This window comes from Chlorocebus sabaeus, chromosome 16 (genome assembly GCF_047675955.1).
Source record: "Chlorocebus sabaeus isolate Y175 chromosome 16, mChlSab1.0.hap1, whole genome shotgun sequence".
NCBI classification, from domain to species: domain Eukaryota; kingdom Metazoa; phylum Chordata; class Mammalia; order Primates; family Cercopithecidae; genus Chlorocebus; species Chlorocebus sabaeus.
In genome coordinates, this window is record NC_132919.1 from 1,011,116 (window position 1) to 1,038,816 (window position 27,701).

The 27,701-nt window shown below is 56.3% G+C and overlaps 1 protein-coding gene across 4 annotated transcripts in view; it reads right to left on the reverse strand.

The window, feature by feature from the left end:
• Nucleotides 1–27,701, reverse strand: part of ABR (ABR activator of RhoGEF and GTPase) — a 231,408-nt gene that overhangs the window by 38,857 nt on the left and 164,850 nt on the right. For all 4 annotated transcript variants that reach the window (XM_037987870.2, XM_037987871.2, XM_073023849.1 and 1 more), the window contains 8 exons: nucleotides 25,655–25,776; nucleotides 22,888–23,053; nucleotides 17,629–17,751; nucleotides 16,873–16,948; nucleotides 15,895–15,999; nucleotides 14,870–14,944; nucleotides 8,764–8,861; nucleotides 8,189–8,320 (listed from right to left, as the gene is read on the reverse strand). In XM_037987870.2, coding sequence (XP_037843798.2) covers nucleotides 8,189–8,320; nucleotides 8,764–8,861; nucleotides 14,870–14,944; nucleotides 15,895–15,999; nucleotides 16,873–16,948; nucleotides 17,629–17,751; nucleotides 22,888–23,053; nucleotides 25,655–25,776 — 897 coding nt within the window. The remainder of the gene's footprint in view (nucleotides 1–8,188; nucleotides 8,321–8,763; nucleotides 8,862–14,869; nucleotides 14,945–15,894; nucleotides 16,000–16,872; nucleotides 16,949–17,628; nucleotides 17,752–22,887; nucleotides 23,054–25,654; nucleotides 25,777–27,701) is intronic.

The window sequence follows — 27,701 nt, forward strand, 5'->3', positions numbered from 1 at the left end:
TCAGCCTCCCAGGTCCCCATGTGCCTGGGGAACTGGCACAGGGGTGGGGGTGGCGGCAGAGGGAGGAGCTCCACGCAGGCCAGCTGTGAGGGCAGCACTCCTACGCCAGGAGCCGACGCGCAGCCTGACATGCGCTCCTGGCCTTGGTGGGCGCCGATGTGGGACTGATCTTCCAGGGAGAGGCCACTCCAGTGTCCCAGGACAGGGAGCTACGGGGGCCGTGAGGGCCAGGACAGGGGTTGGGGACAGGCGAGGTGGAACCAAAGGGAAAGGCCTGTCTTCCTTCCCAGTTGAACCAAGGCCTCCCTCAGGGCCAGGAGCCCAGCTGTGGTCTGTGTGGTCCATGCATGACGCCTGGAAGGATGAACGGGGGAAGGCACTGAGGACCCCCATTGACGGACGTGGGTCATCTGCCTGGGAGGGGTCCCAGGACCACCCGTGAAGAACGAGGGGGCCGGAGTGGGAAGGGGCTCTGGGCTAAGATTCCGGGGTCCCCAGGATGCGCAGGACCCCCAGGCAGAGTTGAACGGGGCCAGAGGGAGGGAAGTGGGGCAGGGGAGCCCTTGCCTCCTGCCCCGGCGGGCTCCAGCCCCACGTTCGCTGCAAACTTCCTCGTGTTCTGCAGAGTAATTGAAACCAGAAGCTGCTCCCCAGCCGCTGACAAAGGCCCCTTGTTCCCGACTACACCAGGCCAAGCTCAGAGCTGCCACACCGGGTCATGGTAGGGAAACCTCAGGCCAGCAGGCGGTGAGGGCCCCAACCTTGACTTCCCCGCCCCTACTCAGATTGATTCAGCAAAGCCCAGTCTGACCCCATTAGCTTAAGAAATAATGCTGCCTCGGCCAGCCAAAGGCCCTGACCCAGGGGACCACTTGTAGGTGACAGCCTTTAGGAGGGGGCTGCTGGACAAGTGACACCCAGAACCACTGGAGGGGGGTGGGGGACAGGTTGCCCGAACCTGCCAGCTGAGGGCAAACCAGTACTGACTCCGTGCCAGGCCCTGGGTCCAGGGTTTCACGGACCCTCATATTCAGTCCTCTCACAGGTCAGGAAGCTGCGGCTCAGAGAGGCAAAGATACTCACTCTGTTCTCCCAACTAACGACGGAGAAAGCTAGACTCAGCCCCCAAGATCCGTCTGGCCTCAAAACCCTGGCAACACTGGCTGAATGATCCAAGTTCTCGCTTTCCTTTTTTTGAGACAGAGCCTCGCTCTGTAGCCCAGGCTGCAGTGTAATGGCACAATCTCAGCTCACCGCAACCTCTACCTCACGGGTCCTGGTTCAAACAATTCTCCCGCCTCAGCCTCCCAAGTAGCTGGGATTACAGGAGCCCGCCATCATGCCCGGCTAATTTTTTTTAATTAACTTAGGCCTAATTTAACTTAGGCCACTGTGCCTGGCCTAAGTTCTCTTGTTTTCTTTACCAGAGGGTGAGGTCCTGGTCATTCTTTGTACCCACAGCCCAGGGCCTGCCATTCAGAAGATGTATCATAAACAGAAACAAGTGAGTAAACTCGTGAAAAGTGTGGACATGCATGTCACAGCACTGACTGGCTCTTCCAGATACGTGAGATCCTTTAAGCTAGTGTTGAAGGTGGAGTAGGAATAGCTATCCCCATTGGATCAATAAAGAAACTTGGCTGGGCACCGTGGCTCACACCTGTAATCCCAGCACTTTGGGAGGCTAAGGCGGGCGGATCATGAGGTCAGGAAATCAAGACCATCCTGGCCAACACGGTGAAACCCTGTCTCTACTAAAAATACAAAAATCAGCCAGGCGTGGTGGCGGGTACCTGTAATCCCACCTATTCGGGAGGCTGAGGCAGAAGAATTGCTTGAACCTGGGAGGCGGAGGTTGCAGTGAGCCAAGATCACGCCACTGCACTCCAGCCTGGGCTGCAGAGCGAGACTCCGTCTTAAAAAAAAAAAAAAGTAAAAAGAAAGAGGGTGTAGACACCATCGGATTTGCCAATCTGGGCTTTGTGAGCCATTCCCAGTCCCGAGGCAGGGGACTGGCCTTCATGACCTCCTCAGAGTGTCAGTTCTAATATCTCTGATCTCTCTCAAGCTTCCAGGTGGCAGGTCAAGAATGTCAAAGAAACTACCTCTTCCTGCCACTCCTCCCGTCAGACACAGGCTCCAAGCTTTGGAAGGGAAAGGGAGGAAGGGGAGGGACCCCATCAGGCCCAAACTCTGCCATCAGGGGTGAGGGTGAACCACCGCCCCCAAACTCTGCCATTGGGGGTGAGGGTGAGCCTAGCCCCCAAACTCTGCCATTGGGGATGAGGGTGAGCCAGGGCCCCAAACTCTGCCGTCGGGGGTAAGGGTGAGCCAGGGACCCAGCATCGAGACGTTGGAGCTTCCTTCTTGGCCTAGAACCTGCCCCTCCCACCATAGGGTCTTCAGCACTGCTGTACCCAGGGAGGGCGGCCCTGGCAGGCACGTGGGGAAGTGCAGCTGCCTCCCAGGCACAGGAAGCAGAGGTGGAGTGTGGGGTGAGGGCTGTCCGCAGCTTGCGGCGAGCGAGAGAGGGAAGGATGAGGCAGGGCGGGGGAGCAGGCAGGGGGTGGAGAGGGCCCCTCGGGTTTAAGTAGCTCCTTGGTCTCAGACCCTTCTCCAGTCTGGGGACTGTGGCAGAAACTTAGCTGTGGGGCCCCAAGGGAAAGCTCTTTCCTCAGAGCCAGCCAGCCAAGAAGGGCCGGACCCTGGGAATATGCTAATCAGCTCGCGGGTAGGTCGCTCCAGCGGCAAGGCTGGAAATAGAGTAGGATAAACAGACTGGAGTCCCCTGGGACCAGGAACCAGGGCAGACTACGTGGGGGGCAGGGGCAAGAGCCGGGCGGTGGGGGGCTCCCAGCTAAGCGGACTGGGATGGTGTCCCTGAGTCTGGGGCCCTCGTTCACCCACTAACAAGTTCTGTGACTGCGGCTGTCTCGCTCACCCTTGCTGGTGTCCATTTCCTTCTCTCCGAAAAACAGGATTGTATGAAATGCCCTCTAAGATTTCTTCCAGGCCAGGCACGGTGGCTCACACCTGTAGTCCCAGCACTTTGGGAAGCCGAGGCGGGCAGATCGCCCTAGCTCAGGAGATCGAGACCAGCCTGGTCAACGTGGTGAAACCCCGTCTCTACTAATAATATAAAAATTAGCCAGGTATGGTCGTGGGCACCTGTAATCCCAGCTACTCGGGACGCTGGGGCAGGAGAATCGCTTGAACCTGGGAGGCAGAGGTTGCAGTGAGCCGAGATCGCGCCATTGCACTCCAGCCTGGGCAAGAGAGAGAGACCCCATCTCAAAGAAAAAAAAAAAGACTTCTTCCGGCCAAAACCCCCACAAATCCTCTCCTTTTATTCATTCCTTCTACTGGCGTTGCTCACAGCTCCCACGCCACGCCTGCTGAGGCTCCTGAATTTCCTGGGACCCTCCCTTCACATTCCTTCCTCCCTGGAATGCCCACCCTACTCCTTTCTGCAGATGCAGAGCCTGCCCACCTTGCTAGAATAACACAGAGCCTTAGCATAGCAACTGCGCTGGCCGTTTTATACAACGATTTCTATAAACAATATAAAGTACTTTTAACAAAGTATCCAAAAAGGTGCTTAGGAAGACTCCATACAGCCCTAGAAAAAGAGGAGGTTTATAATAATCCATGAAAATATACAAACAGACAATCCAGGCCCTGATTAAATCTCTATAAAAATGTGTACACCTCAAGAAGGGAAAAGGCACAGAATAAATTGGCTGCTTTGGAGGAGTGGGAGTAGGGATGGTTTCTGATTATGTTTCAAGTTTCTTTGCTTCTACTGCAATTTTCTTTCTCATACAAACATTGCTTCCGGAATTAAAAAACCCAGGGCTGCCAAATCACTCTCGTTCCACCTCCTCCTTGAAGCCTCCCTAATTCCACCCCAGGGTGACCCTTCTGCCTTTGAATTCCTGCGGGACAATCTTCCGTCTTCTTATGGCAGGAGGCAGCGGGGCATCTAGAAACGGGCTCTGCAGCCAGCTGCCCGCCCTGGCTCACTCCTGGGCACATGGCCTTGGCCGGGCTCCTTAGCCCCAGCTTCCTCGTCTTTCTAGCTGTGATGCCATTCCTCTCCCACAGGGTCCTGGGAAGATCCCCTGAGACAGCAGACAGAAGCATTTAGCACCGTGCTGGGCTCGTCCTGGGCTCGCCAATGTGTGCACGGCTATTGTGACTGGCATTCTGCGTTCTTCTCACTGGAGAACATAGATCAACAGACTTGTCTTTCCAATCTGACAGTGGGTCCCTTGAGGCCAGGACCCTGCACCTGCGGAGCTGGGACCTCACAGATCACACTAAGTGCCCCTCCTCCTCTTTTCTTTTCTTTCCCAGACAGAATCTCACTCTGTCTCACCCACGCTGGAGGGCAATGGAGCAGTCTCGGCTCACTGCAACCTCCACCTCCCAGCTTCAAGTGATTCTCCTGCCTCAGCCTCCCAAGTAGCTGGGACTACAGGTGCCCGCCACCATGCCTGGCTAATTTTTGTATTTTTAGTAGAGAGGGGGTTTCGCCATGTTGGCCAGGCTGGTTTCGAACTCCTGACCTCAGGTGATCCCCTGGCCCTGGCCTCCCGAAGTGCTGGGATTATAGGCACGCATCACCACACCCGGCTAATTTTTGTATTTCTAGTAGAGACGGAGTTTCGCCATGTTGGCCAGACGGATCTCAAACTTCCGACCTCGTAATTCGCCCGCCTTGGCCTCCCAAAGGGCTGGGATTATAGGCGTGAGCCACACACCCAGCTAATTTTTGTATTTTTAGTAGAAACAGGGTTTCGCTATGTTGACCAGGGCAGGGGGTGTCAAACACCCGACCTCGTAATCCGCCCACCTCGGCCTCCCAAAGTGCTGGGATTATGGACCATGCCCAGTCACCAGGTCCAGCTAATTTTTGTATTTTTAGTAGGAACGGGGTTTCGCCATGTTGGCCAGGCTGGTCTCGAACTCCCGACCTCGTGATCTGCCCACCGCCTCCTGCTCTTTCCCACGTGTGCTCCTCTCCTTCCTCCCAAGGGCACCAGGCACAAGTGTCCCCTGCCCCGGGGACTCCAAAACAAAGGAGGCTTGCCTTATGCCATAAAGCAGCACCTCAGCTGCCTCTCCAGGCCACCAGCCACGCCACGGCCCTCTGCTGGGCTGGGGGACTTGTCGACAAAGGCCTGAGACGTGGGGCCACTGCACAGAGGAGGGAGCATGGCCTTCCCCACATACCGTACGCAGAGGTGGCTTGACCAAGGTACTTAAACTCAGCACCCCAGTGTCCTCATCTGTAAAATGGGGCGCAGGGACTGTCATTCTCCCTGGAGGACCAAGACAAGGATCACACGAGGAAATGACGTTCGGGAAGCGGCCTCCGGGAGCACGAGTGCTGGACACACACCGGTGACGCGTGCTGCCATCTGTCTGTCACTAAATGCTGCCCCCACCCCAGCCCGCCGCTCAGACTCCTGCCCCACTGCCCCATCAGGCGACCCAGAGTGGGGGCCTCATCACAGCAGCAAACGCCTGCGCTTAGGCCGTAGGGTCCTTGATTTCTCTGGATGGGCTGGTGGGAGGGGGCCTAGAGAGAAGGGGGGGCCCCAGAGGCAGCCGTCCTCCTCCTCCTGCCTTTCCTTCAGGCCCTCTGAATATCCCTGAGGGCTGGACCCTATCTCAAAGCCACCTCCGACTATGTCCTCAGCGCCTGCTGGGGGGCAGCAAAACGGCATTCCAGAGGCCAGTGCCAGTTCCCTTCCTTAGATGCGTGGCTGGAGGGGAGGCAGGGACAAGCTGTGGGGACAGACTGTTCCATGACTCCGTGGGGCCCAGGTTCGTGGGAACAGCTCTGTTTCGACTCTTCTCCCAGCCTGGCCATCCGCGGGGGCTCCGAGGGCAGTCATAGGCGAGACTTTCTGAGCCACGCCCCCGGGGGATGCCTCCCCCACTGGAGGAAGCTGGTGAGATGGTTCTGCGGCGGAGGGCCAGGGCCGGGCCTCAGCACGCTGAGTGCTGGGGGACCTCAAAGGCCTCCAGGGGACGCTGGCTCTGAACTGCCCGCTCACAGACCCAGGTCAGCTGGCAGCAGGAAGGTTTGTGTTTCTTTTAATATCAACTCCCAGGCATTTAACATTCCTCGAAGCTTAAACACAGAAACATTTCCCTTACCAGACTCTGCCTTCTGCTTTGCCAAACGTAACCTGGCTTCCTCCCTCCCCCACGGCCTCCATCTGCTCCCGTCTCCAAGAGGCTTGCAGTGACTGACAGTGTGTTTCTCCCGGGCTTGTGCAGCTGAGTGAGAAGGAGGGAGGCGACGGGGCTGAAGTCCAGGTGGGGGAATGTGTCCTCGGGCCCTGGAGGCTGAGTCCTCGAGGGGCTGGGGCCCGCCATGCCCACAAAGCTGGCTGCCTGGCACACCCCCGTAACTCTTCTATTCCACAGCCACCAGTGGCCCACGGAGTGTGGCATGGCGGCCACTCTTGTCTCTCGCCTGGGCGTCTCCCGGGGCTGGACGAGCCAGCCCAGAACCCTTCTGTGCCTGTCCCAGGGACCGGGAGATGGAGCTCTCACCCCTTATCTCTGCAGAGAGCAGATCCCAGGGACTGAATCTCTAGAGCCCATTTTCTAAATAATGAAGGACTGGCTGGCAGTTGCCTGGCAGCCCTGTCTCCCTGGCGATGAGTACCGAGAAGCAGGGTGGCCGGCCCCACAGCATCGGAAAGAGACGTGTTTAAGAACACGGGGCGTATGCGGCGGAGGCCAGGCCCCTCCATGTGGGGCCCCTGGTTCAAACACTGGAGCCTGAGACGGGGCGGGGAGTGGGAGACCCACACAGCTCCCCGGGGGCAATGCCACCAAGGACCTGCAGGTAAGAGCCAGACACCCAACTCAGTGGCCCTGACAATGCATCAGAGAACAAACGCTTCCTGCTAAAAAGCATCGTTCAGCCCCCTGTTGTAGACGGAGCCATCACAGCCTGCGCCTGGATCACGTCCGGGGCTACTGTTAAGAAGCCCAGCGCGCCCAACGCCCGAGGCTCAACCCCAGTACGTGTTAGTTACCGTCTCCCTTCATGTCATGGTCACAGGATCTACCCCCAAACCAGACCACTTGTGGCGCAGCGCGAGGCCACCCGAGGGGCCAGACGGGAGTGTGAATCCACCACGCCACGCCGTTCCCGCTCCCAGGTCTAGTTCTCTTAATAGCCTGGTGAATAGCAGCCATCTTCAAAACTGGCAGAATGTTTCAGAGACACAGGCAGCACACACAAAAGCCCTTTTCCTACCTATGTTTGTAGGGAGCCAAAAGCACAGCTGAGGTATAAATGCTCTTTTTTTTTTTGGAGACAGGGTCTCACTCTATCACTCAGGCGCGATCTCGGCTCACTGCAACCTCCGCCTCCCAGGTTCAAGCGATTCTCCTGCCTTGGCCTCCTGAGTAGCTGGGACTACAGGTGCACGCCACCACACCCAGCTAATTTTTGTGTTTTTAGTAAAGATGGGGTTTCACCATGTTGGTCAGGCTGGTCTTGAACTCCTGACCTCGTGATCCACCTGCCTCAGCCTCCCAAAGTGCTGGGATTATAGGCATGAGCCACTGCGCCCAGCGGCATAAATGCCCTTAACCTGAGGTGCAGCCTCTACTAACACCCAAGTTCCCACCCGAAGCCTCAGGCTCCCAACACAGCTGAGTAAGGTCCAGCCACCCCAGCAACAAGTCAGAGACCACCCCCGGTCCCCGAGCCAACCAGCAGGCCCCTAAGACCTTCGGGCAGAACAGCAAACGCCTGGTCCGTGTGCCTCCCTCCGGCCCCCGTCAACGGCAGACACTGCTCCTCACACACAGCATTCCTCCCCACCGTTCGCCGACGCAGCCTCACAATCCTCCTCACTACGGCGTTCCGCGAAAAAGCCACCCGCAGACCAAAGCTGGGGTGTGAAAACAAAGCTGGTTGCTTCCATCTCGCAGACGCACGGATGACCCACCTGAGGCTCCAGGCACACACCTGGGCTTCCGAGGCCACACCAAGCGGCCACCTCTAGCAGGGGAGAACCACCTCCTGGGGAACTTTCCTCTAACCAGCTTGGAACCAAAATCACCAAAGAGCAGGCTCCTTGACCAGGATTCCTTTTCAACTGGAACCGCCTCCCGGAGGCTCCCCAGCCTTGCTGTGGTGCCCTGGCCTCACCTGGATCTGCCCTTTGCCCATGATCTTGTCCACGATCTCGTTGTTGTCCTTGTTGACCTTGGTCTTGTCATAGCACTTCTCATAGCACAGGATCCTCAGGGACTGGGAACCCTCCAGCTCGATCTCAAACTCCTGGGGAAAGATGGGACAAAGGACCCTGAACCTCTGAAGCTGGGAGGCCTGGCTTTCCGGCAGGTGCGGGCCCCTCAGCTCTGGAGGGAGGACCGATTAAGCACGGCCCACAAGGAACACGTCAGATTTTCTAGAGCTCCCAGAGGCCTCCCATCACCGATGGAGTCTGGGGCCTGAGCTGACAGCTCAGGGTCTGACACCCAGACACACACCGTGAACAGAAACCAGAGGAGCAGGGGGCAGGAAAGGGGGGCGCAGGCAGAGCTGGTCCAACCAACAGGCCTGGCCGTGCCCAGCAGACAGGCCATGGGCACGGGGCAGTGGCGGCACACTCAGGGCGGTGGCGGCACACTCAAGGCGGTGGGGGCACACTCAGGGCGGTGGCGGCACACTCAGTGGCAAACTCAAGGATCCCTGCAGAGACACCAGCCCCTGCCACTCACCTCATCCCACTTGGGCTCCGCTGTGTCCCGGAACACCCTGGTTTTGGCTTTGCTGACAAAATAGCCAAAGGAATCCACCTCCAGGGTACAGTACAGGTCTGTGGGGGAAAGACAGACGGACATACTGTATGAGTGGGGCCAGGGTGGGACCGGTGGGGCGGCGCTCAGGATGGAGGGGGACATCGCATCTGTCTTTACCAACATCCTTGAGGATGGCACCTTGGCTCTCGCCTCCCTGAAGCTTTGGACCATCTGGCTCCTCCTGTTCCCTTGCCCCCTTGTTAGGGGCTCTGCCCTCCCTACCTCAGCCCAGCCCACGCTCTGCCCTCCCCACCTCAGCCCAGCCCACGCTCTGCCCTCCCCACCTCAGCCCAGCCCACGCTCTGCCCTCCCCACCTCAGCCCAGCCCACGCTCTGCCCTCCCCACCTCAGCCCAGCCCACGCTCTGCCCTCCTCACCTCGGCCCAACCCACACTCTGGCCTCCTCCTCCCTCTAAAGGGCCCTCAACTGTGCGGCGTCTGCATCTTCCTCACCATGGAGACGTTACTACAAACTCTTCACTGAGCACCCTGGTGCCCCCTCTCCTCATGACACTGGTGCCCAGGTCTCAACAGCGGCATTTTTGGGGTGGGAGGTGCTGGAGGCGTTTAGCGCCTTTGCCTCTGGGTCCTGAACGCTCGGAGCAACCCCCGCAAGCCCAGGGTGCTATGGTTTCCTCTGCTGCACTTAACAGACACCAAAGGGATCTGCTCTGCCCGTGCGTCCCTAGTCTCTCTCCCCGCCCAGCATAAACACCACACTGGAGAAGCCTGAGTTTTCTTGCCCGCCGGTGCACCCACAGTACCGAGAACAGGCCTGGGAACCCAGCCGGCACACGGCGAATGAGGCTCCGACCACCACCAAGTGCTCCAGGTAACAAGGCGGTGGAAGGTTGGGGCGGGAGGGCAGGGCCTGGGGCGTTCCCCAGCATTTCCATCTTGAACCCTGGCCTTCAGGCTGAAAATCTATCCTGGGACATAACTGCTAATGCCACAGCACCGGCCCGGATCCCAGGCCCTCTGCAAACCCACAGCCCCACTGGGCTCAGACCCCGGCAGTCCTCCCACCTCCAGGGAGACGCCGAGGTTGTTCCCAGGGTACCGGAGGCCGTGAGGGGGTGCCTTTGGGGCACCATGGCCAGCTCTCTGCAGCGTGAATCAAGGCAGAGGTCAGAGTGCGGGCAGACGGTGCAGGTGGCTCCCAGCTGGGCCATTCTCCGTCAGAACAGCAGCTTCCCTGGCCGGGCGCGGTAGCTCACGCCTATAAATCTCAGCACTTTGGGAGGCCGAGGTGGGCAGATCACTGGAGGACAGGAGTTTCAGACCAGCCTGGCCAACGCAGTGAAACCCCATCTCTACTAAAAATACAAAAATTAGCCAGGCGTGGTGGCGTGTGCCTGTAGTCCCAGCTACTCGGGAGGCTGAGGCAGGAGAATCTCTTGAACCTGGGAGGTAGAGGTTGCAGTGAGCCAAGATCTCGCCACTGCAGCCTGGAAGACAGAGTGAGACTGTCTCAAAAACAAGAGTGGCTTTTTCCTGCAGAAAGGAGAGTGCAGCTGCCCCAAGAAGCCTCCAGCTGGAGCAACAGAAAGGAGACCCAGGTGGGCATCGGAACACACGGAATGTGGGTGCGGCGGATTCGCAGGCGAACAACACAGAGGCGCTGAGCACCCCGGCCTGGGCCAGACCAGGGAGCGGGTCTGTGTGTCTGAGACGGGCCGTGAAGTGCTGTCATCATGGACTGATGTCAGTGTGAGCAAACCCTCCCTGAGGGTCTGGGGGACGGCTAACAGGGTCAGAGCGAGGGATGGGGACGGCTCACAGGGTCAGAGAGAGGGATGGGGATGGCTCACAGGGTCAGAGCGAGAGTTCCGGAAGGGGCTGGGGACGGCTCACAGGGTCAGAGTGAGGGATGGGGATGGCTCACAGGGTCAGAGCAAGGGATGGGGACGGCTCACAGGGTCAGAGCGAGGGATGGGGACGGCTCACAGGGTCAGAGCGAGAGTTCCGGAAGGGGCTGGGGACGGCTCACAGGGTCAGAGTGAGGGATGGGGATGGCTCACAGGGTCAGAGCGAGGGATGGGGACGGCTCACAGGGTCAGAGCGAGGGATGGGGACGGCTCACAGGGTCAGAGAGAGGGATGGGGACGGCTCACAGGGTCAGAGCGAGGGTTCCGGAAGGGGCTGGGGACAGCTCACAGGGTCAGAGCGAGGGCTCCGGAAGGGGCTGGGGACAGCTCACAGGGTCAGAGCGAGGGTTCCGGAAGGAGATGGGGACAGCTCACAGGGTCAGAGCAAGGGATGGGGACGGCTCACAGGGTCAGAGCGAGGGTTCTGGAAGGGGCTGGGGACGGCTCACAGGGTCAGAGCGAGGGATGGGGACGGCTCACAGGGTCAGAGCGATGGATGGGGACGGCTCACAGGGTCAGAGTGAGGGATGGGGACGGCTCACAGGGTCAGAGCGAGGGATGGGGACGGCTCACAGGGTCAGAGTGAGGGATGGGGATGGCTCACAGGGTCACAGCGAGGGTTCCAGAAGGGGCTGGGGACGGCTCACAGGGTCAGAGCGAGGGTTCCAGAAGGGGCTGGGGACGGCTCACAGGGTCAGAGCGAGGGCTCCGGAAGGAGATGGGGACAGCTCACAGGGTCAGAATGAGGGATGGGGATGGCTCACAGGGTCAGAGCGAGGGTTCCAGAAGGGGATGGGGACGGCTCACAGGGTCAGAGCGAGGGATGGGGACGGCTCACAGGGTCAGAGCGAGGGTTCCGGAAGGGGATGGGGACGGCTCACAGGGTCACAGCGAGGGATGGTGACGGCTCACAGGGTCAGAGCGAGGGTTCCGGAAGGGGATGGGGACGGCTCACAGGGTCAGAGCGAGGGTTCTGGAAGGGGCTGGGGACAGCTCACAGGGTCAGAGCGAGGGTTCTGGAAGGAGATGGGGACGGCTCACAGGGTCAGAGCAAGGGATGGGGACGGCTCACAGGGTCAGAGTGAGGGTTCTGGAAGGGGCTGGGGACGGCTCACAGGGTCAGAGCGAGGGATGGGGACGGCTCACAGGGTCAGAGCGATGGATGGGGACGGCTCACAGGGTCAGAGTGAGGGATGGGGACGGCTCACAGGGTCAGAGCGAGGGATGGGGACGGCTCACAGGGTCAGAGCGAGGGTTCCGGAAGGGGATGGGGACGGCTCACAGGGTCACAGCGAGGGTTCCGGAGTCAGACCATCTGGGCCCACACCCCAGCTCTGCACAAACCACCTCACTTCCCACCCCGGGTTCCCTGTCTGCAGAGCAGGAACAGTCACGGTGCCTACACCCTGGGCCTGCCTGTCCTGAGGTCCTGAGGTTACCACGGCTGAAGACACAGGGCCTCCCCTCTGAGTGACAACAGACATGTGAGGGTCAGGGGCGGCGGGGGAGAAGGGAGTGAGGATAATCTGGGGATAAGGAGAGATTTGGGGGCAGCTCAGCCCGGCTCTGACACCCGCCCCTGACACCCGCTCAGGCTGGGAAGAAGAACGCCTGCTCCACACCACGGGCCTGGCTCCCTGAGGTGAGGACCTCCCAGCCAGAGAAAAGCAGGAGAGGGAGGAGGGGTGGCATCTGGGGTCCGCAGAGTGGAGGCGCCTGGTCCACACACGGGTGGGACGGTCCCACAGAGCTCACTAGCCAGAAGCTTCTGAGCAGCAGCCCCCAGAAGGGGGGGTCTGTGGGTTTGGAGAAGGTTCAGGAAGCTTCCACATTAACAAGCAGCCCGAGCAGCCGTGTGGTGGTCCTGGCCAGACTTCCAGAAGTGCCCTAACGGGAAGAGGCTGGGCTCTGGTGCCGGAAGACGTGGATTCTGCTGCACCACCTGCTACTGCCTGACCCCAGGAAGGAACCTGGAGCCCCTCCGAGCCTCAGCGTCCTTGTGTGTAAAATGGGGATGTTTCCGTGACCTCGGCAGGACGCCGGAGGCTCAGAGCAGGCCGGAGACTGAGAGGCTTTGAACACGCCACAGGCTTTGACCGTGTGAGTATGTCCACACGCCGGCCACGGTCTCATCTTCTCCAGGTGCACGGTAGGTGCTGTGTAAATTAACGACTTCATTCCACATTTCTGAGCTCCGGTTCATGCCGGTGTAAAGGAGACCCGGTTCCCGCCCTCAGAGAACTCACAGTGGGAGGCGAATTGTAAGTGACAAAACAGCACGACAGGTGCAACAGGTGCTATAACCGGCTTGCCCGGAGCGGGATGGGGGCACAAAGAAGGGAGCCCAGTTCGCCCCAGGAACTCAGGGAGGCTTCCTGGGAAAGGCTGTTCTAAGGGCCCACAGTGTCACCTCTGTGTGGGGCACTGCAGGGAGGGGGCGAGGGCAGATCCCACCTGCCAGTGAGGAGCAGGGAGTGGGAAGGGAGTCAGGAGCCTGGGGTTTCTGATCCTCTGTGATGTTAAGTCTTTTCTCCTCTCTGTAACTCAGTGACCTCCTCTGGCAAATAGGTAGAAACTATCAGCTGTCTAACTGACTCACAAATTCCCGTGTGGGTAACAAGTAGAGAAAAAGTGCAACCAGGTCGGGCACAGGGGCTCGCACCTGTAATCCCAGCACTCCGGGAGGCCAAGGCGGGCGGATCATGAGGTCAAGAGATCGAGACCATCCTGGCTAACATGGCGAAACCCCGTCTCTACTAAAAACACAAAAATTAGCTGGGCGTGGTAGCAGGCACCTGTAATCCCAGCTACTCAGGAGGCTGAGGCAGGAGAATCGCTTGAACCCGGGAGGCAGAGGTTGCAGTGAGCCGAGATCGCACCATTGCACTCCAGCCTGGGGGTCAGAGTAAGACTCTGTCTCGAAAATATAAAATTAAATTAAATTTTAAAAGTGCAACCAGACTGGGCACAGCAGCTCACGCCTGTAATCTCAGCACTTTGGGAGGCTGAGGTGGGAGGATGGTTGAGCCTAGGAGTTCAACACCAGCCGGGGCAACATAATAAGAACCTGTCTCTACAAAAAAATTTTTAAAAAATTAAAAAAGAAGTGCAATCGTACTTTGTGAAACACTAAAAACAGATTTAGTACGACGAATCTACAAATAGAGGAGACAACAGGGAACGCTGCACACACACCACCACATCCGAGCCTTCTCTGGTGTCAAAATTCACAAGCGTGATTGGCTTTTAGTGGAGGCCCAGAGAGGTTAAGAAGCTTGCCCAAGGTCACACAGCTTGTCATGGGCAGATATGAAGTTGGAGTCCATGTGTTTGTTGCCCTCGGTTTCTTTTTTTTTTTGAGAAGGATTCTCGCTCTGTCGCCCACGCTGGAGTGCAGTGGTGCGATCTCAGCTCACAGCAACCTCCGCCTCCTGGGTTCAAGGGATTCTCCGGCCTCAGCCTCCCAAGTAGCTGGGACTACAGCTGCCCACCACCACGCCTGGCTAATTTTTGTTTTTGTTTTTGTTTTTTTTTGAGACAGAGTCTCTCTGTCATCCAGGCTGGAGTGCAGTGGCCGGATCTCAGCTCACTGCAAGCTCCGCCTCCCGGGTTTACGCCATTCTCCTGCCTCAGCCTCCCGAGTAGCTGGGACTACAGGCGCCTGCCACCTCGCCCGGCTAGTTTTTTGTATTTTTTAGTAGAGGCGGGGTTTCACCGTATTAGCCAGGATGGTCTCGATCTTCTGACCTCGTGATCCACCCGTCTCGGCCTCCCAAAATGCTGGGATTACAGGCTTAAGCCACCGGGCGCCTGGCCTGCATTTTTAGTAGAGACAGAATTTCACCATGTTGGCCTGGATGGTCTCGAACGCCTGACCTCAGGTGATCCGCCCGCCTGGGCCTCCCAAAATGCTGGGATTACAGGCGTGAGCCACCACGCCCAGCCCCTAGGTTTCAGACAGCTTCAGGGAGGGCTTGAGAAAGAGGACTTTGGAGACAAAGGGCAGGGGTGACCTCCCTGCCAAGAGGAGCTGGTTTCTGGCCTTCAGGGGAATACCCCACGTCTAAAGGCGTGCTGGCAGGCCCCATCCTGGGCAGAGCAGAGCAGTGCAGGATCCACAATGGCCCACCCAACCTCGTCCTGGCCAGGGCACTTACTGGCTGATTGCTTAAATCCCTTGGCAGAGTGGACGATGACATGAAGGAAGCCATAGAGTCCTGGAGACTCGTCGTCTGCAAGAGAGAAAAGCCCCCAGGGCAGAGGGTGGTCAGCGGCTCCCCTCGGCCTTCACCCCAGGCTGGCGGGAGGCAGATGGGGTATGAGACTCAGCTGAGTCTTGGTCCAACATCACCACCTGGTGGCCAGATGAAAAAGTTTCCGAAGGCCACTGCTTCCTCCGATGTGAGCTGCCAGGGGTAGAGCTGGAGGGTCCTTCTCTCCTCCACTCAGCCTGGGGGGTCCAGCACACCCACCATCCTGGCCCAGGGACTTAGTACCATTCCCCATGGCTACGGTCCCTCCCTCCGAATCCTGCCTATCCTGGCAGTGAAAACTGACCGATATGAGAAATCATTCTGCTAATGGCAGAGAGAAGGCCCAGCTCTGCCCCCGCTTGGGACACAGGGGTCCCTAGATGCCCCTCCTATGACGAGGAAAGCTTGCCTTCAGAACCCTGTTCACAAAGTGGACCCTTTCCCAGCACACAGGCAGCGAGAATCCACCCACTCCGGTCAGTTCCCAGCCCTGATCACAGCTCCCCAGTGCTCAAAACGCCCCCAGACTCCTGGGCTTACGGGATGAACTCCAAACTCCCTGGCTTGGCATTTGAGGCCTTTCAAGAGCTGGTCCCTGGAAACTTCCAGCCTCATTTCCCATACACCGTTTTATCCACCGGCTCCGCCCTCTCATGAATATATTAACAGCACAATCTCAGTGCACCAGGGTGCCAGTTCTCCCAAGCCAGCCAGAGCGGCCCGAGGAAAAGCCCAGGTCATCCGGAAACTCAGGAGACAGTCGCCCCTACCCAGGCTCTCTGTGTCCCAGGCCAGTGAACAGTCTCAGCACAGCCGAGCAGGGATCAGCCATTTACAGCTACGTTGTCTGCCTGGGTCCTTACGGGAAGCCGGCCATGCTCTGGGGGCTGGGACCTGCCGGTTGGGCAACCTCAGGTTCCCGAGCTTACCGTCTTTATTGCTGGTGACAGGAATGTTGTGTACAGTCCTAAGCTTGAAACAGGAGCCTGTGAGCACCTGGAGCTCCACTGAGCTCAGGACAAAGGCCTGGAGATCTGGAGGGAGAGCCGAGAGAGAAGGGAGCGTGGGCACTGGTCCACTAGGACCCTCTGCTCTTCCCTGGGGGCTAATCCCTGGGGCAGAGTTGGTCCCTGCGAGGGAGGGGGAAGGATTTGTGGACACGGGGGGATGGGTATAGGTGCTGTCAGAGGAGTCAGAGTAGGAGAATCTGACTGAAGAGGTTTGCGTGTGTGTGTGTGTGTGTGTGTGTGTGTGTGTGTGTGTGTGTGTGTGTGGTGTATGTGTTTTGGTTTTGTTTTTTGAGAAGAAGTCTCGCTCTGTTGCCCACGCTGGAGTACAGTGCTGTGAGCTCGGCTCACTGCAGCCTCCGCCTCCCAGGTTCAAGGGATTCTCCTGCTTCAGCCTCCTGAGTAGCTGGGATCACAGGTGCCCGCTACCACACCTGGATAATTTTTGTTTTTAGTAGATGCGGTTTCACCATGTTGCCCAGGCTGATCTCAAACTCCTGACTGGGATTACAGGCATGAGCCACCGCACCCAGCCTGTGTGGTGTGTGTATGGGGTGTGTGTGTGTGTGTGAGAGAGAGAGAGAGAGAGAGAAAGAGGGGCAGAGAGAGAGAGAGAGAGAGAGAGAGAGAGAAAGAGAGAGAGAGAGGGAGGCAGAGAGAAAAAGAGAAAGCCCAGGCTGGGCCCTGTCTAGTCCCAGGACTAAATCATCATGTCTTTAAGCCAATCACTTAGATTCTTCGGGTGTCAATATACAACATCCTTAAATGCCCATCCCCGGCACCTTTGAGGGTGACTGTGAGGGCCAAAGACGTGATACTGGACATGAAATACTTAGAAATACAAAAGGCCCATCATTGCCACAGACATCATCGGGGACTGCAGAAGGGGTAGGAATTTACCCTTCTTCTGTAGTTTCTGAATTGCTTCTCTCCACTCTGACCTCTCGTAGTCCGAGGACAGTAGGAACAGGTAACTCTGAAGAGAGACGAGAATGCAGTGGGTGACCAGTCAGGCCAAACGTATTCCCAGATACTGGGGACCCCACCAAAGCTCCTTCTTTTTTTTTTTTGAGATGGAGTTTCACTCGTTACCCAGGCTCGAGTGCAATGGCACGATCCCGGCTCACTGCAACCTCCGCCTCCCAGGCTCAAGCGATTCTCCTGCCTCGGCCTCCCGAGTAGCTGGGATTACAGGTGCATGCCACCACGCCCGGCTAATTTTTGTTATTTTTAGTAGAGACAGGGTTTTGCCATGTTGGCCAGGCTGGTCTCAAACTCCTGACCTCAGGTCATCTGCCTGCCTCGGCCTCCCAAAGTGCTGGGATTACAGGCGTGAGCCACCTTGCCCGGCCCAAAGCTCCTCCTTATCCCGGCACGGCTGACCTTGGAGAAGGAGGCAGCTGGGGGTGTGTGGATGAAGGGGAAGCTCCTTCCTGGAAAGCCAAGGTGACAGGAGCAGCCGTGCCAGGGACGGCCAGCAGAGGGCACTCATTCCACACAAGTGGGGAGAGTGAGTCAATAGCTGGAGCCACGGCAGCCTCCTTAGGAAGAGGGACCCGAGTTTCTGGTTCCTACAGTTTGGGGCCAGAAGCCATAGACTGGGCCACTCTGGACTAAGGAAGGGGCTGTCTTGGTCCCACCCCCACCCTTCCTGACCTTTCCATTCCGATTGTGGATCCTGAACGGGATTGTGGGGGAGTTGAGCAGCAGCAGGAACTCATTCTCAAACATCTTCTTCTTCAGGCGCTCGATGGCCCGGCTCTGGCCTTTGTTGGCTTTCTGTAGGAGGTGGGGACACACAGGGTTTCGCTCACACTCGGGCCTTTCTCACGAGCAGCACTAAGCATGACACTCCGCTGTGTGTTAATCGTGCTCTTTACATTTTCTATATTTCATGATGTTTTGACATCTTGTGGCAGGAGAGGCGGGTACTGGGGTGAGAAACTGCTCCCCCACAGGGCTCGCTAATTTCTAAGACTGTCAGTGACGCCCCGTGAGCACAGCTCTCATTCACACACCCACTGATCCAGAGCCCATGTCCCCAACTACCTTCTCTACCCGATGCTCACTCGCCAAGTCACCATCTCCTCTGCCCCACGTCACCCAGGGCCAGGGACCAGGTCACTAGAGACCACCCCTCTAGCCCAGGGCTGCCAACATAACAGAAGCCAGCCAGTGCCAGGCCCTTTCCCTGCCCTGCCCTGTTTCTCCACAGAAAAGTTGTGGCCACACTTTCCTTCCACTCCTGCCTCCTGCTCAAAGCTGGCGCCTCCCCACGTGGCCCTGGGCAGGGTGCTATGCCTCCTTCTCTTGGGAACCCTAAATAACACAAATATTACAGTAGCATTAGCCTCTCTGGACTGTCACTCTGTTGCCTCCACACATTCAATTCTGGGTACAACAGAGACACCTGCTTAGGAAAACCTCAGACACCTTTCAGCCTGAAGCCCCGCCTGCTAGCCTGGCACTGAGGCCCCCCGTCCCGTGGACAACCCACCCGGCCCCCTCGGCTCAGCCTCCCTCCCTCACCAGCCATTCATCCTCTGTGGGCAGAGTCTGCTCCCTCAGTGTTCCCAGTTTCTATTTCATAAAGGATCCCCTCCCTTTTATTAACCGCGATTATGCTTCAAGTCTCAGCGTGCAAGGCCATCCTCAAGCTCCTAACTTAGAATTCATCTCTAGAGCGTTTTGTTCTTTTTAACCCACTGGACTGGCAAAATTGTAATGAATGTTCCCAGCCAGTGTTGTGACACTGTGGGGGACCGTCACCCTCACACACCACAGGGGGAATGCCATCGGTCACAGCTTTTTCAGACGTAAGCCTGACAATGAAGGGCACACTCACTCTGCTCTGACCCTCCCCCCGGAGGGGATCTACTGCAGAGAGGCACATGCGCAGTGGTGTTTACTGTCAACCTGCCTGCTAAGAGCGAAGAATCAGAAACCATCCAAATATCCAAAAACATCTGCATGCAGTCAAGCGACAGAGCGGGATGCAGTTGTTAAAAAGAATCTGATGCCGCCGGGCGCAGTGGCTCACGCCTGAAATCCCAGCACTTTGGGAGGCCAAGGTGGGTGGATCGTTTGAGGTCAGGAGTTCGAGACCAGCCTGGCCAACATGGTGAAACCCCATATCTACTAAGAATGCAAAAACTACCAGGTGCCATGGCAGGCGCCTGTAATCCCGGCTACTTGGGAGGCTGAGGCAGGAGAATCGCTTGAACCCGGGAGGTGGAAGTTCCAGTGAGCCAAAATCTCACCAGTGCACTCCAGCCTGGGTGACAGAGGGAGATTCCATCTCAAAAAGAAAAAAAAAAAAATCTGATACATCCAAAGGGCTCAAAGACCCACTGTGGAGTGAAATGCTGAAGTTGCAAAACAGCACGTGTAGTCTAGTCTCATTGTACACACGCGTGTGCACGCAAACACACAGGCGCACACCAGTATAAGCAAAGAAGAGTTCAGAAGAACACACCTCCAGCTGTTAGCAATGGGAGGTGGGTGGTGACCAGCTTTACCCTGTACATGCTGGTACTATGAGCATTTCTCATTATAACAAGCCAGTATTACACTGGTGATTAGAAAAAACATGAAAGTTTTAAAAATTATTATTAAAAGGACAAGGCCGGGCGCAGTGGCTCATGCCTGTAATCCCAGCACTTTGGGAGGCCAAGGCAGGTGGATCACAGTGTCAGGAGTTCGAGACCAGCCTGACCGACACAGTGAAACCCCGTCTCTACAAAAAACACAAAAAATTAGCCAGGCGTGGTGGCGTGCGCCTGTAGTCCCAGCTACTTGGGAGGCTGAGGCAGGAGAATCGCTTGAACCCAGGAGGTTGCAGTGAGCCGAGATTACGCTACTGCACTCCAATGTGGGTGACAGAGTAAGAATCTGTCTCAAAAAAAAAAAAAAAAAAAAAAAAAAAAGAACAAATCACTGCTTCTTCTGTGACTCAGAGGACAGCACCTGTGCCTCTCTAGTGACTCATCACATGTGCCACGCTCTGTGGTCAGCAAGGGGCGTGTCTGCTTCTTCCACTGGACAGGGATACACCGGTGCACCCCAGGCACCGCAGCCAGTGGGGCTCAGTGAGTGGTGACTTGACTGGGCACAAGGCCACGTCTGCACAGCTGGGGCAACAGCGGGGGCAGGAAGCCTGCTGACTCCCGGGGCGGGTGAGAAACCGGCACACAGGATGCTCCTGGGCGGGGACTGTGGGCAGGGCCCAGCGGTTCAGGATGGGGACAGCTGTGCTGGTGAGGGAGCTCCCTCTGGGCAGATGTACCCCCAGTTAGACCCTCCGTCCTCGGACATCCCCGGCCCTGAACACTCCTGGGGTTATAATGGTGATCTTTCTTTCCCCTGTTCAAAGAGGGATGCTTGAGTTGAAAGAATCCTTAGAGAGGCCATCTGGTCATGTTTTCTTCAATAATTGTTCGTTTATTAAGTACCTTTTTTTCGTTTTTGAGATGGAGTCCCACTCACTCTGTTGCCCAGGCTGGAGTGTAGTGGCGCGATCTCGGCTCACTGCAACCTCCACCTCCCGAGTTCACGCAGTTCTCCTGCCTCAGCCTCCCAAGTGGCTGGGATTACAGGCGCCCACCACCACACCCAGCTAAATTTTGTACTTTTCGTAGAGACGGGGCCATGTTGGCCAGGCTGGTCTTGAACTTTTAGCCTCAAGTGATCCACCTGCCATGGCCTCCCAAAGTGCTGGGATTACTGGCGTGAGCCACCATGCTGGGCCCTAAGTACCTATTTTTGGTGTTAAGTATTAGGAACATAAAACAGAAGAAAACAGCACTGTCAGTGGAGTTCACTTTCTGCTGGGGAAGAGAAGAGGCTGACAATGCAATTATAATTCAGTAGCATTTAAGCAAAGCCACAGGTGAACAAAACGCCACAGGATCTGCGGACAGGGCACCCAATGCAGACTGTGGTGGGGGTGGGTGTCAGAGAAGCTTCCCAGGGGTGGTGAGGCCTAAGCTGAACCTGAGAGGTGAGGAAAAGAGACCAGACTGACCAAACCGCTCCACACCCTTCCTCCACTCCAGCCCCTTCCTCGGCCCCAGGCCCTTCCTCCGCTCCCTGGGAGGCTCCTCCTGCGGTGCCTTCCTCTAAACACTGTTGTTGTCGTGTGAACTGAAGGCTTTACATGTTCCTCTAAACACTGTTGTTATGTGAACTGAGGGCTTTACATGTTCCTCTAAACACTGTTGTCGTGTGAACTGAGGGCTTTACATGTTCCTCTAAACACTGCTGTTAGGTGAACTGAGGGCTTACATGTTCCTCTAAACACTGTTGTTGTTGTGTGAACTGAAGGCTTTACATGTTCCTCTAAACACTGTTGTTATGTGAACTGAGGGCTTTACATGTTCCTCTAAACACTGTTGTGTGAACTGAGGGCTATGCATGTTCCTTTAAATAGCACTTTGGCTGCATCCATGTGTACTGGTATGTAGTACACTCATTTCCAGGCAGCTCTAAACAGTTTGCAGTTCCCATTTTGAATTTTGATTTCCTCTTTACCTTGTCAGTCTGAACTTTCCAAACCAATATCTTTTTTTTTTTTTTTTTAAGACAGAGTCTTGCTGTGTCGCCCAGGCTGGAGTGCAGCGGCGCAATCTCAGCTCACGGCAACCTCTGCCTCCCAGGTTCAAGCAATTCTCCTGTCTCAGCCTCTTGTCTCAGCCTCTTGAGTAGCTGGGATTACAGGCGCAAGCCACCACATCTGGCTAATTTTGTATTTTCAGTAGAGACGAGGTTTCACCATGTTGGCCAGACTGGTCTCGAACTCCTGACCTCAGGTGACCTGCCTGCCTGGGCCTCCTAAAGTGCTGGGATTACAGGCACGATCCGCCGCGCCTGGAAAATTTTGTATTTTTAGTAGAGATGGGGTTTTACCATATTGGCCAGACTGATCTCGAACGCCTGACCTCAGGTGATCCGCCTGCCTCAGCCTCCCAAAGTTCTGAGATTACAGGTGTGAGCCACTGTGCCCAGGCTGACCAATTTTCTTGTTCACTTCTAATTTTACTCCGCTGCAGTCTGTGAACATGACTCGTATGCTATCAACTTTTTGAAAAATGTTGAGATTTCCTTAGGGGCCTGTTATAGGATAAATGTGAATGTTGCACACATGTGTGACAACAATCTCAGTTTTCTGTCAGGGTACAAGCTTCTTGGCATTTTTAGGCCAAGCGTGTTAATTGTGGCATTCAGGTTCTCTCTCTCCTTATTTATTTGCCTACTTGATCTGTCAGTTTACTGAGAGGCCTCCCAGGTCTTTTTTCTTGCACAGGTCATGCTTTTCCTTACAAAAGCCTCCTTTTTCTTCTCTTGCTTCCCCGGCCCCCCTGCCTTTTTTTTTTTTTTTTTCCTTTTAAATACAGAATCTCAGTCTATTGCCCAGGCTAGAGTGCAATGGCATGATCTTGGCTCACTGCAACCTACACCTCCCGGGTTGAAGCCATTCTCCTGCCTCAGCCTCCCAAGTAGCTGGGATTACAGGCGCCCACCACCGTGCCCAGCTAATTTTTGTACTTTTAGTAGAGACAGGGTTTCGCCGTGTTGGCCAGGCTGGTCTCGAACTCCTGGTCTCAGGTGATCCACCTGCCTCGGCCTCCCAAAGTGCTGGGATTACAGGTGTGAGCCACTGCGCCTGGCTGCTTGCTTCCCCTTTCTATCGTGTTCAACATGCACTGCTTTCCAGGGCACTTTCCATGTTAGCCCCATGAAATCCTGAGCACTGACCCCCTCGATCTGCTTGGAGCTACTGTAGTTGGGGTCTTTCCCCTAGTAACTCCACACTCAAGGCTCCCTCTCAAACTCTCAAACCTTACAACTTCCCGCCTCCACCTCCCCCAGCACAGCTGGTTCAAAAGGCCCCAGGCTCGGATACCAAGCTCTGCTCACCTCCTTCTGGATTTCACTCTTGAGGGCGGAGATCTTCATCTTCATGTCCTCCAGCTCATGGTCTGGGAAGGGGTGCACCTGGGGGCTGGCCTCAGATTCCTCGGGGGACGGAAACACCAGGTCGGCCAGGGGAATGTACCACTTACAGTCATACTGCTGGTGCTTCCTGCAAACGAGCCAGAGGGAACCATGAGCCAGAGGGAGCCTGGCTCTTCCAGCCTCAACTCCTGGGTCCAGAACCACAGAACCACTGACAGGGGTTGACTGAGAACTTGCCAGAAGCAAGAACGATCCCTGCCCCTGAGAAGCCTGACTGGGAAACACACACGTGGAGCACATGGAGTGATGAGAGCTGGGTTCTGGGGTCTGTCCCGCCTGCAGGGAGCAACTCCACCCCATCACCTTACCAGGCTTCTGGCCTAGATGATTCATGTTGTCAAACATCCCAAACCACTTGGGTATCAAGAAGAGCAAAGCCCTCCTGGCTGGGCTCACATTTTCCTATTCCCCCCCCCCCACGCCCCTCCCTCCCTTCTAGACTATCCACGTTCAATATCCTTCAGACTAGCAATGGAATACAGGTGTTATTCCAAATGCCAACTCTTATCAAGAGAGGTCACATGGGTCAACACTGGGTGGAGGATTACAAAGCCACATCCAAGTCTAGCAAGAAAGCGTGCTCTGGTTGATTAGTAATGTCTGCCATGACAAAGGACGACAGGCAGAGGCATGTGTGATTAGTAATGTCTGCCACCACAAAGGACAACAGACAGAGGCATGTGTGCTTATTATTGCCATCTCTGCCTCAGAACAATCTCAAACATGATCTAGTTCCAGGGAGTTATGTCCTTTATTATTTTTTTTTAATTATTTTTATTTTGTGAGATGGAGTTTCGCTTTTGTCGCCCAGGCTGGAGTGCAATGGGGCGATCTCCACTCACTCCAACCTCTGACTCCAGGGTTCAAGCAATTCTCCTACCTCAGCCTCCCGAGTAGCTGGGATTACAGCTGCCCGCCATCACACCCGGCTAATTTTTGTACTTTCAGTAGAGACGGAGTTTCGCCATGTCGGCCAGGTTGGTCTCGAACTCCTGACCCCAGGTGATCCACCCGCCTTGGCCTCCCAAAGTGCTGGGATTACAGGTGTGAGCCACCGCACCCGACCAGTCATCCCTTTATTGAAGTTCATAATAATCAATCCTTCCCCTAGGACTTAGATTTGCACTTCTCATTCTGACCTTTGAGTGTTGTGGTGGGTGCATGGCCTGCTACCCCTGTGCTGTACTTGGGGGCACAGCCAGCCAGGGAGGGCTGAAGGGGAGAGGCAGGATAGCCTGGTGGTAAACGCACTAGCTTTGGCATCCCATAGACACGGATTTGAATCCAGACTGCCGCTTCTCAGCTGGGAGAAGGGGTGTGCTTGGCACATCGTAGGTGATCGGTAATGTGGGTGGAAGAATGTGTGAATGAACGCGGAATGAACCTCTCTGCTCAAGGCACAGAGCCGACCCACATTACTGGGTAGAGAGAAGGAGGCACAAAGGAGCTTGCACGTTAGCTTGAGGTTCCAATCCCACCTGTGCCTCTAGCTGTGCAAGCTTGGGCAGCTTATTTACCTTCTCCAAGGCTCTTCTCTCATCTATGATAAGGGAACAACAGTCACTACTTTGTGGAGTTGTTGGGAGGACTAGAAATCATGTATTCAAAGGATGTGTCACAGCACCTGGCATGGCCTAAACCCTCAATAAATAGTAGCAGGAGACGTGGTGAATATTCACAGCACTGCAGTTAGCAGAAATTCAGAGATGTCTAATAAAAGGAGAATGCTTAAGTAAACGATTGCACATCCACTGGTAACCGTGCAGGAAAGTAAAAGGATGATTATGAAGATGAGGTAGCAACAGGGAAAATGCTTATGACACGAAATAGAAACAGCAGAGCCCCAAATTGGGCATTCGCTGTAATTATGACTGTGTGAAGAAACATGAGAACATTTAAAAACGGGGAAGGAAGCAGCACGGCAGGAGGCGGACCTCATGCTTCAGTGGGGAACGGGGTTTCCTCCAATGTCCTTATATTATCTTTATAATTAAAAACATGACTTATTTTCAAAAAAAAAAAAAGGCTATGTGGTGAAATTAGGTTAATTAATACAGTTTTTAAAAGGAAAAATCCAGCTGGGCACGGTGGCTCACGCCTGTAATCCCAGCACTTTGGGAGGACAAGGCGGGCAGATCACCTGAGGTCAGGAGTTCAAGACCAGCCTGGCCAACACGGCAAAACCCCGTCTCTACTAAAAATGCAAAACTTAGCCAGGCGTGGTGGCGTGCACCTGTAATCCCAGCTACTCAGGAGGCTGAGGCAGGAGAATTGCTTGAACCCGGGAGGTGGAGGCTGCAGTTAGCCGAGATCACACCACGGCACTTCAACCTGGGCAATAGAGCAAGACCCTGTCTCAAAAGGAAAAAAAGCCCACAAAGTTGCTGAAGCCTCCATGGGGGGCAGGGTCTGGTCCCCTTCCCCCAGCCCATGTCCCTGGACTCACACTCAACACGCAAAGGTCCGGCTCCCTCCCCCAGCCCATTTCCCTGGACTCACACACTCACCCCGCAGAGGTCCAGCCCCCTCCCCAGGCCCGTGTCCCTGGACTCGCACACTCACCCCGCAGAGGTCCGGCCCCCTCCCCCACCCCATGTCCCTGGACTTGCACTCACCCCGCAGAGGTCCGGCCCCCTCCCCAACCCCGTGTCCCTGGACTCGCACTCACCCCGCAGAGGTCTTCTTCAGCTTGGCACACAGTAGAACATCTGTAAAGAGGAAGACATGCCGCAGCTTCCGGGAGCTCTCCGACACTTCCACCAGGAAGCCGTCCTTCACCAGCTGTCGTGTCTGAGGGAGATGGCAGACCCCAGCCTGCTCAGAGGGGAGTGCGGCCGAGGGCCGAGCCTGCATGCGGGGGCATGGCCAGCCAGGGAGGGCTGAACCGAGGGGCGGCATAGCCTGTAACCCCTTAACCAAGGTGGGTCAAGTACTGGCTTCGGAGTCACACGGATGTGGGTTTGGATCCCGATATGCTTCTCAGCTGTGATCTCAGGCGGCTCCCTGACCTCTCTGAATCCCTGTTCACCTGCTGTAAAGTGTGGATGATGATGTCTGCCTCCTAAGGTGACTCATCGAGATGGTGCGTGTACAACAGCACAGTGCCTGGCACATCAAGTGTGCGCAACGCATGGGGCTCTCCGCAGCTACCCCTGGTGTCCCTTGCCCAGGACAACCTGGTTTCTCCACCCTGGGGCACGTACATCCCCGCTTGCAATCCCTCCCGACCGCGGCAGAGAACTTCATCTAGTTCCGCCTCAACCGAGAGCTGAAACCTGCTCAGGCCTGTCCGCGCTAATCCTCTCTGGCTCCTCCAGCCCCCCGGGGACGAGACCTGGGTGGTCCAGCCTGGGGCTGCAGCTGTGTCCAGAAGGGACCTGCAGCCAACTCTAACTTGGGCTCTGGGTGGTTTCTGCTCCACGTGGGATTTCAAGAGTTTCCAACCTCCGCTCAGAGCCAGGAGGCCGTCCCCATCTGTCCCAGCCTTTCCTGTATGATACACGGTGTGACCTACGTCTGCTGTAATATGTAGGTGAGCGTATTCAAAGTATACAATTAAGATGACCGAGGCCAGATGCAGTGGCTCACGCCTGTCATCCCAGCACTTTGGGAGGCCGAGGCGGGCAGATCACCTGAGGTCAGGAGTTCAAGACCAGCCTGGCCAACATGGTAAAACCCCATCTCTAGTAAAAATACAAAAATTAGCCGGGCGTGGTGACACCTGCCTGTAGTCCCAGCTAGGAGTTTGGGAGGCTGAGGCAGGAGATTTGCTTGAACCCAGAGGGTGGAGGTTGCAGTGAGCTGAGATTGCGCCATTGCACCCCAGCCTGGGCAACACAGTGAGACTCAGTCTCAAAAAAAAAGATGACCATTGGCCAGGCGTGGTGGCTCACGCCTGTAATCCCAGCACTTTGGGAGGCCGAGGTGGGTGGATCATGAGGTCAGGAGATCGAGACCATCCTGGCTAACATGGTGAAACCCCATCTCTACTAAAAATACAAAAAATTAGCTGGGCGTGGTGGCGGCTGCCTGTAGTCCCAGCTACTCGGGAGGCTGAGGCAGGAGAATGGCGTAAACCCGGGAGGCGGAGCTTGCAGTGAGCCGAGATCACGCCACTGCACTCCAGCTTGGGCGACAGAGCGAGACTCCATCAAAAAAAAAGAAAAAAAGATGACTGAAAACTGAGGGTACGCTAAGGCTGAGCCCTCTGGAGATTTTTCAGATATCCTCAGAGTAGAACAGATGAGGGCATCCCCAGATGCTGCACACCAGCCCCAGGAGCTGCAGAGAATCGGCTCTCTGCCCAGTGGACACTCTCCAGGCCTGTCCCTCACCACTTTCTCCCCAGGAGAACCTGGGGGCTCGTAAACAGACCACAGGAGCAGAAACCCCATCAGCCTCACTCCTAATGGCCTCCCCCGGACAGGAAGCCTTTCACCTGTGCCCAGATGCCAACCCAAGAGGGCAACTGTCCCTCTCACGCTTCCTGGTACTCCCCTCACTGGGCTGTCCCCACCCTTCCACCAAGAAGGACCCCCGGGGAACAGCTGTCCCACCTGCAGGTGCCCACTGGACATTCCAGCAACCTGGACGGCCTCTGTCACCTCCAGCACCAGCTTTTCCTGCTGCGGGCTCCCCCCAAGCTACTGCTCGTGCAGGCCCAGCTGAAACAGCTGCAAGCTCCTGCTCCCTTCGCTTCCCAGGGGACACTGAAG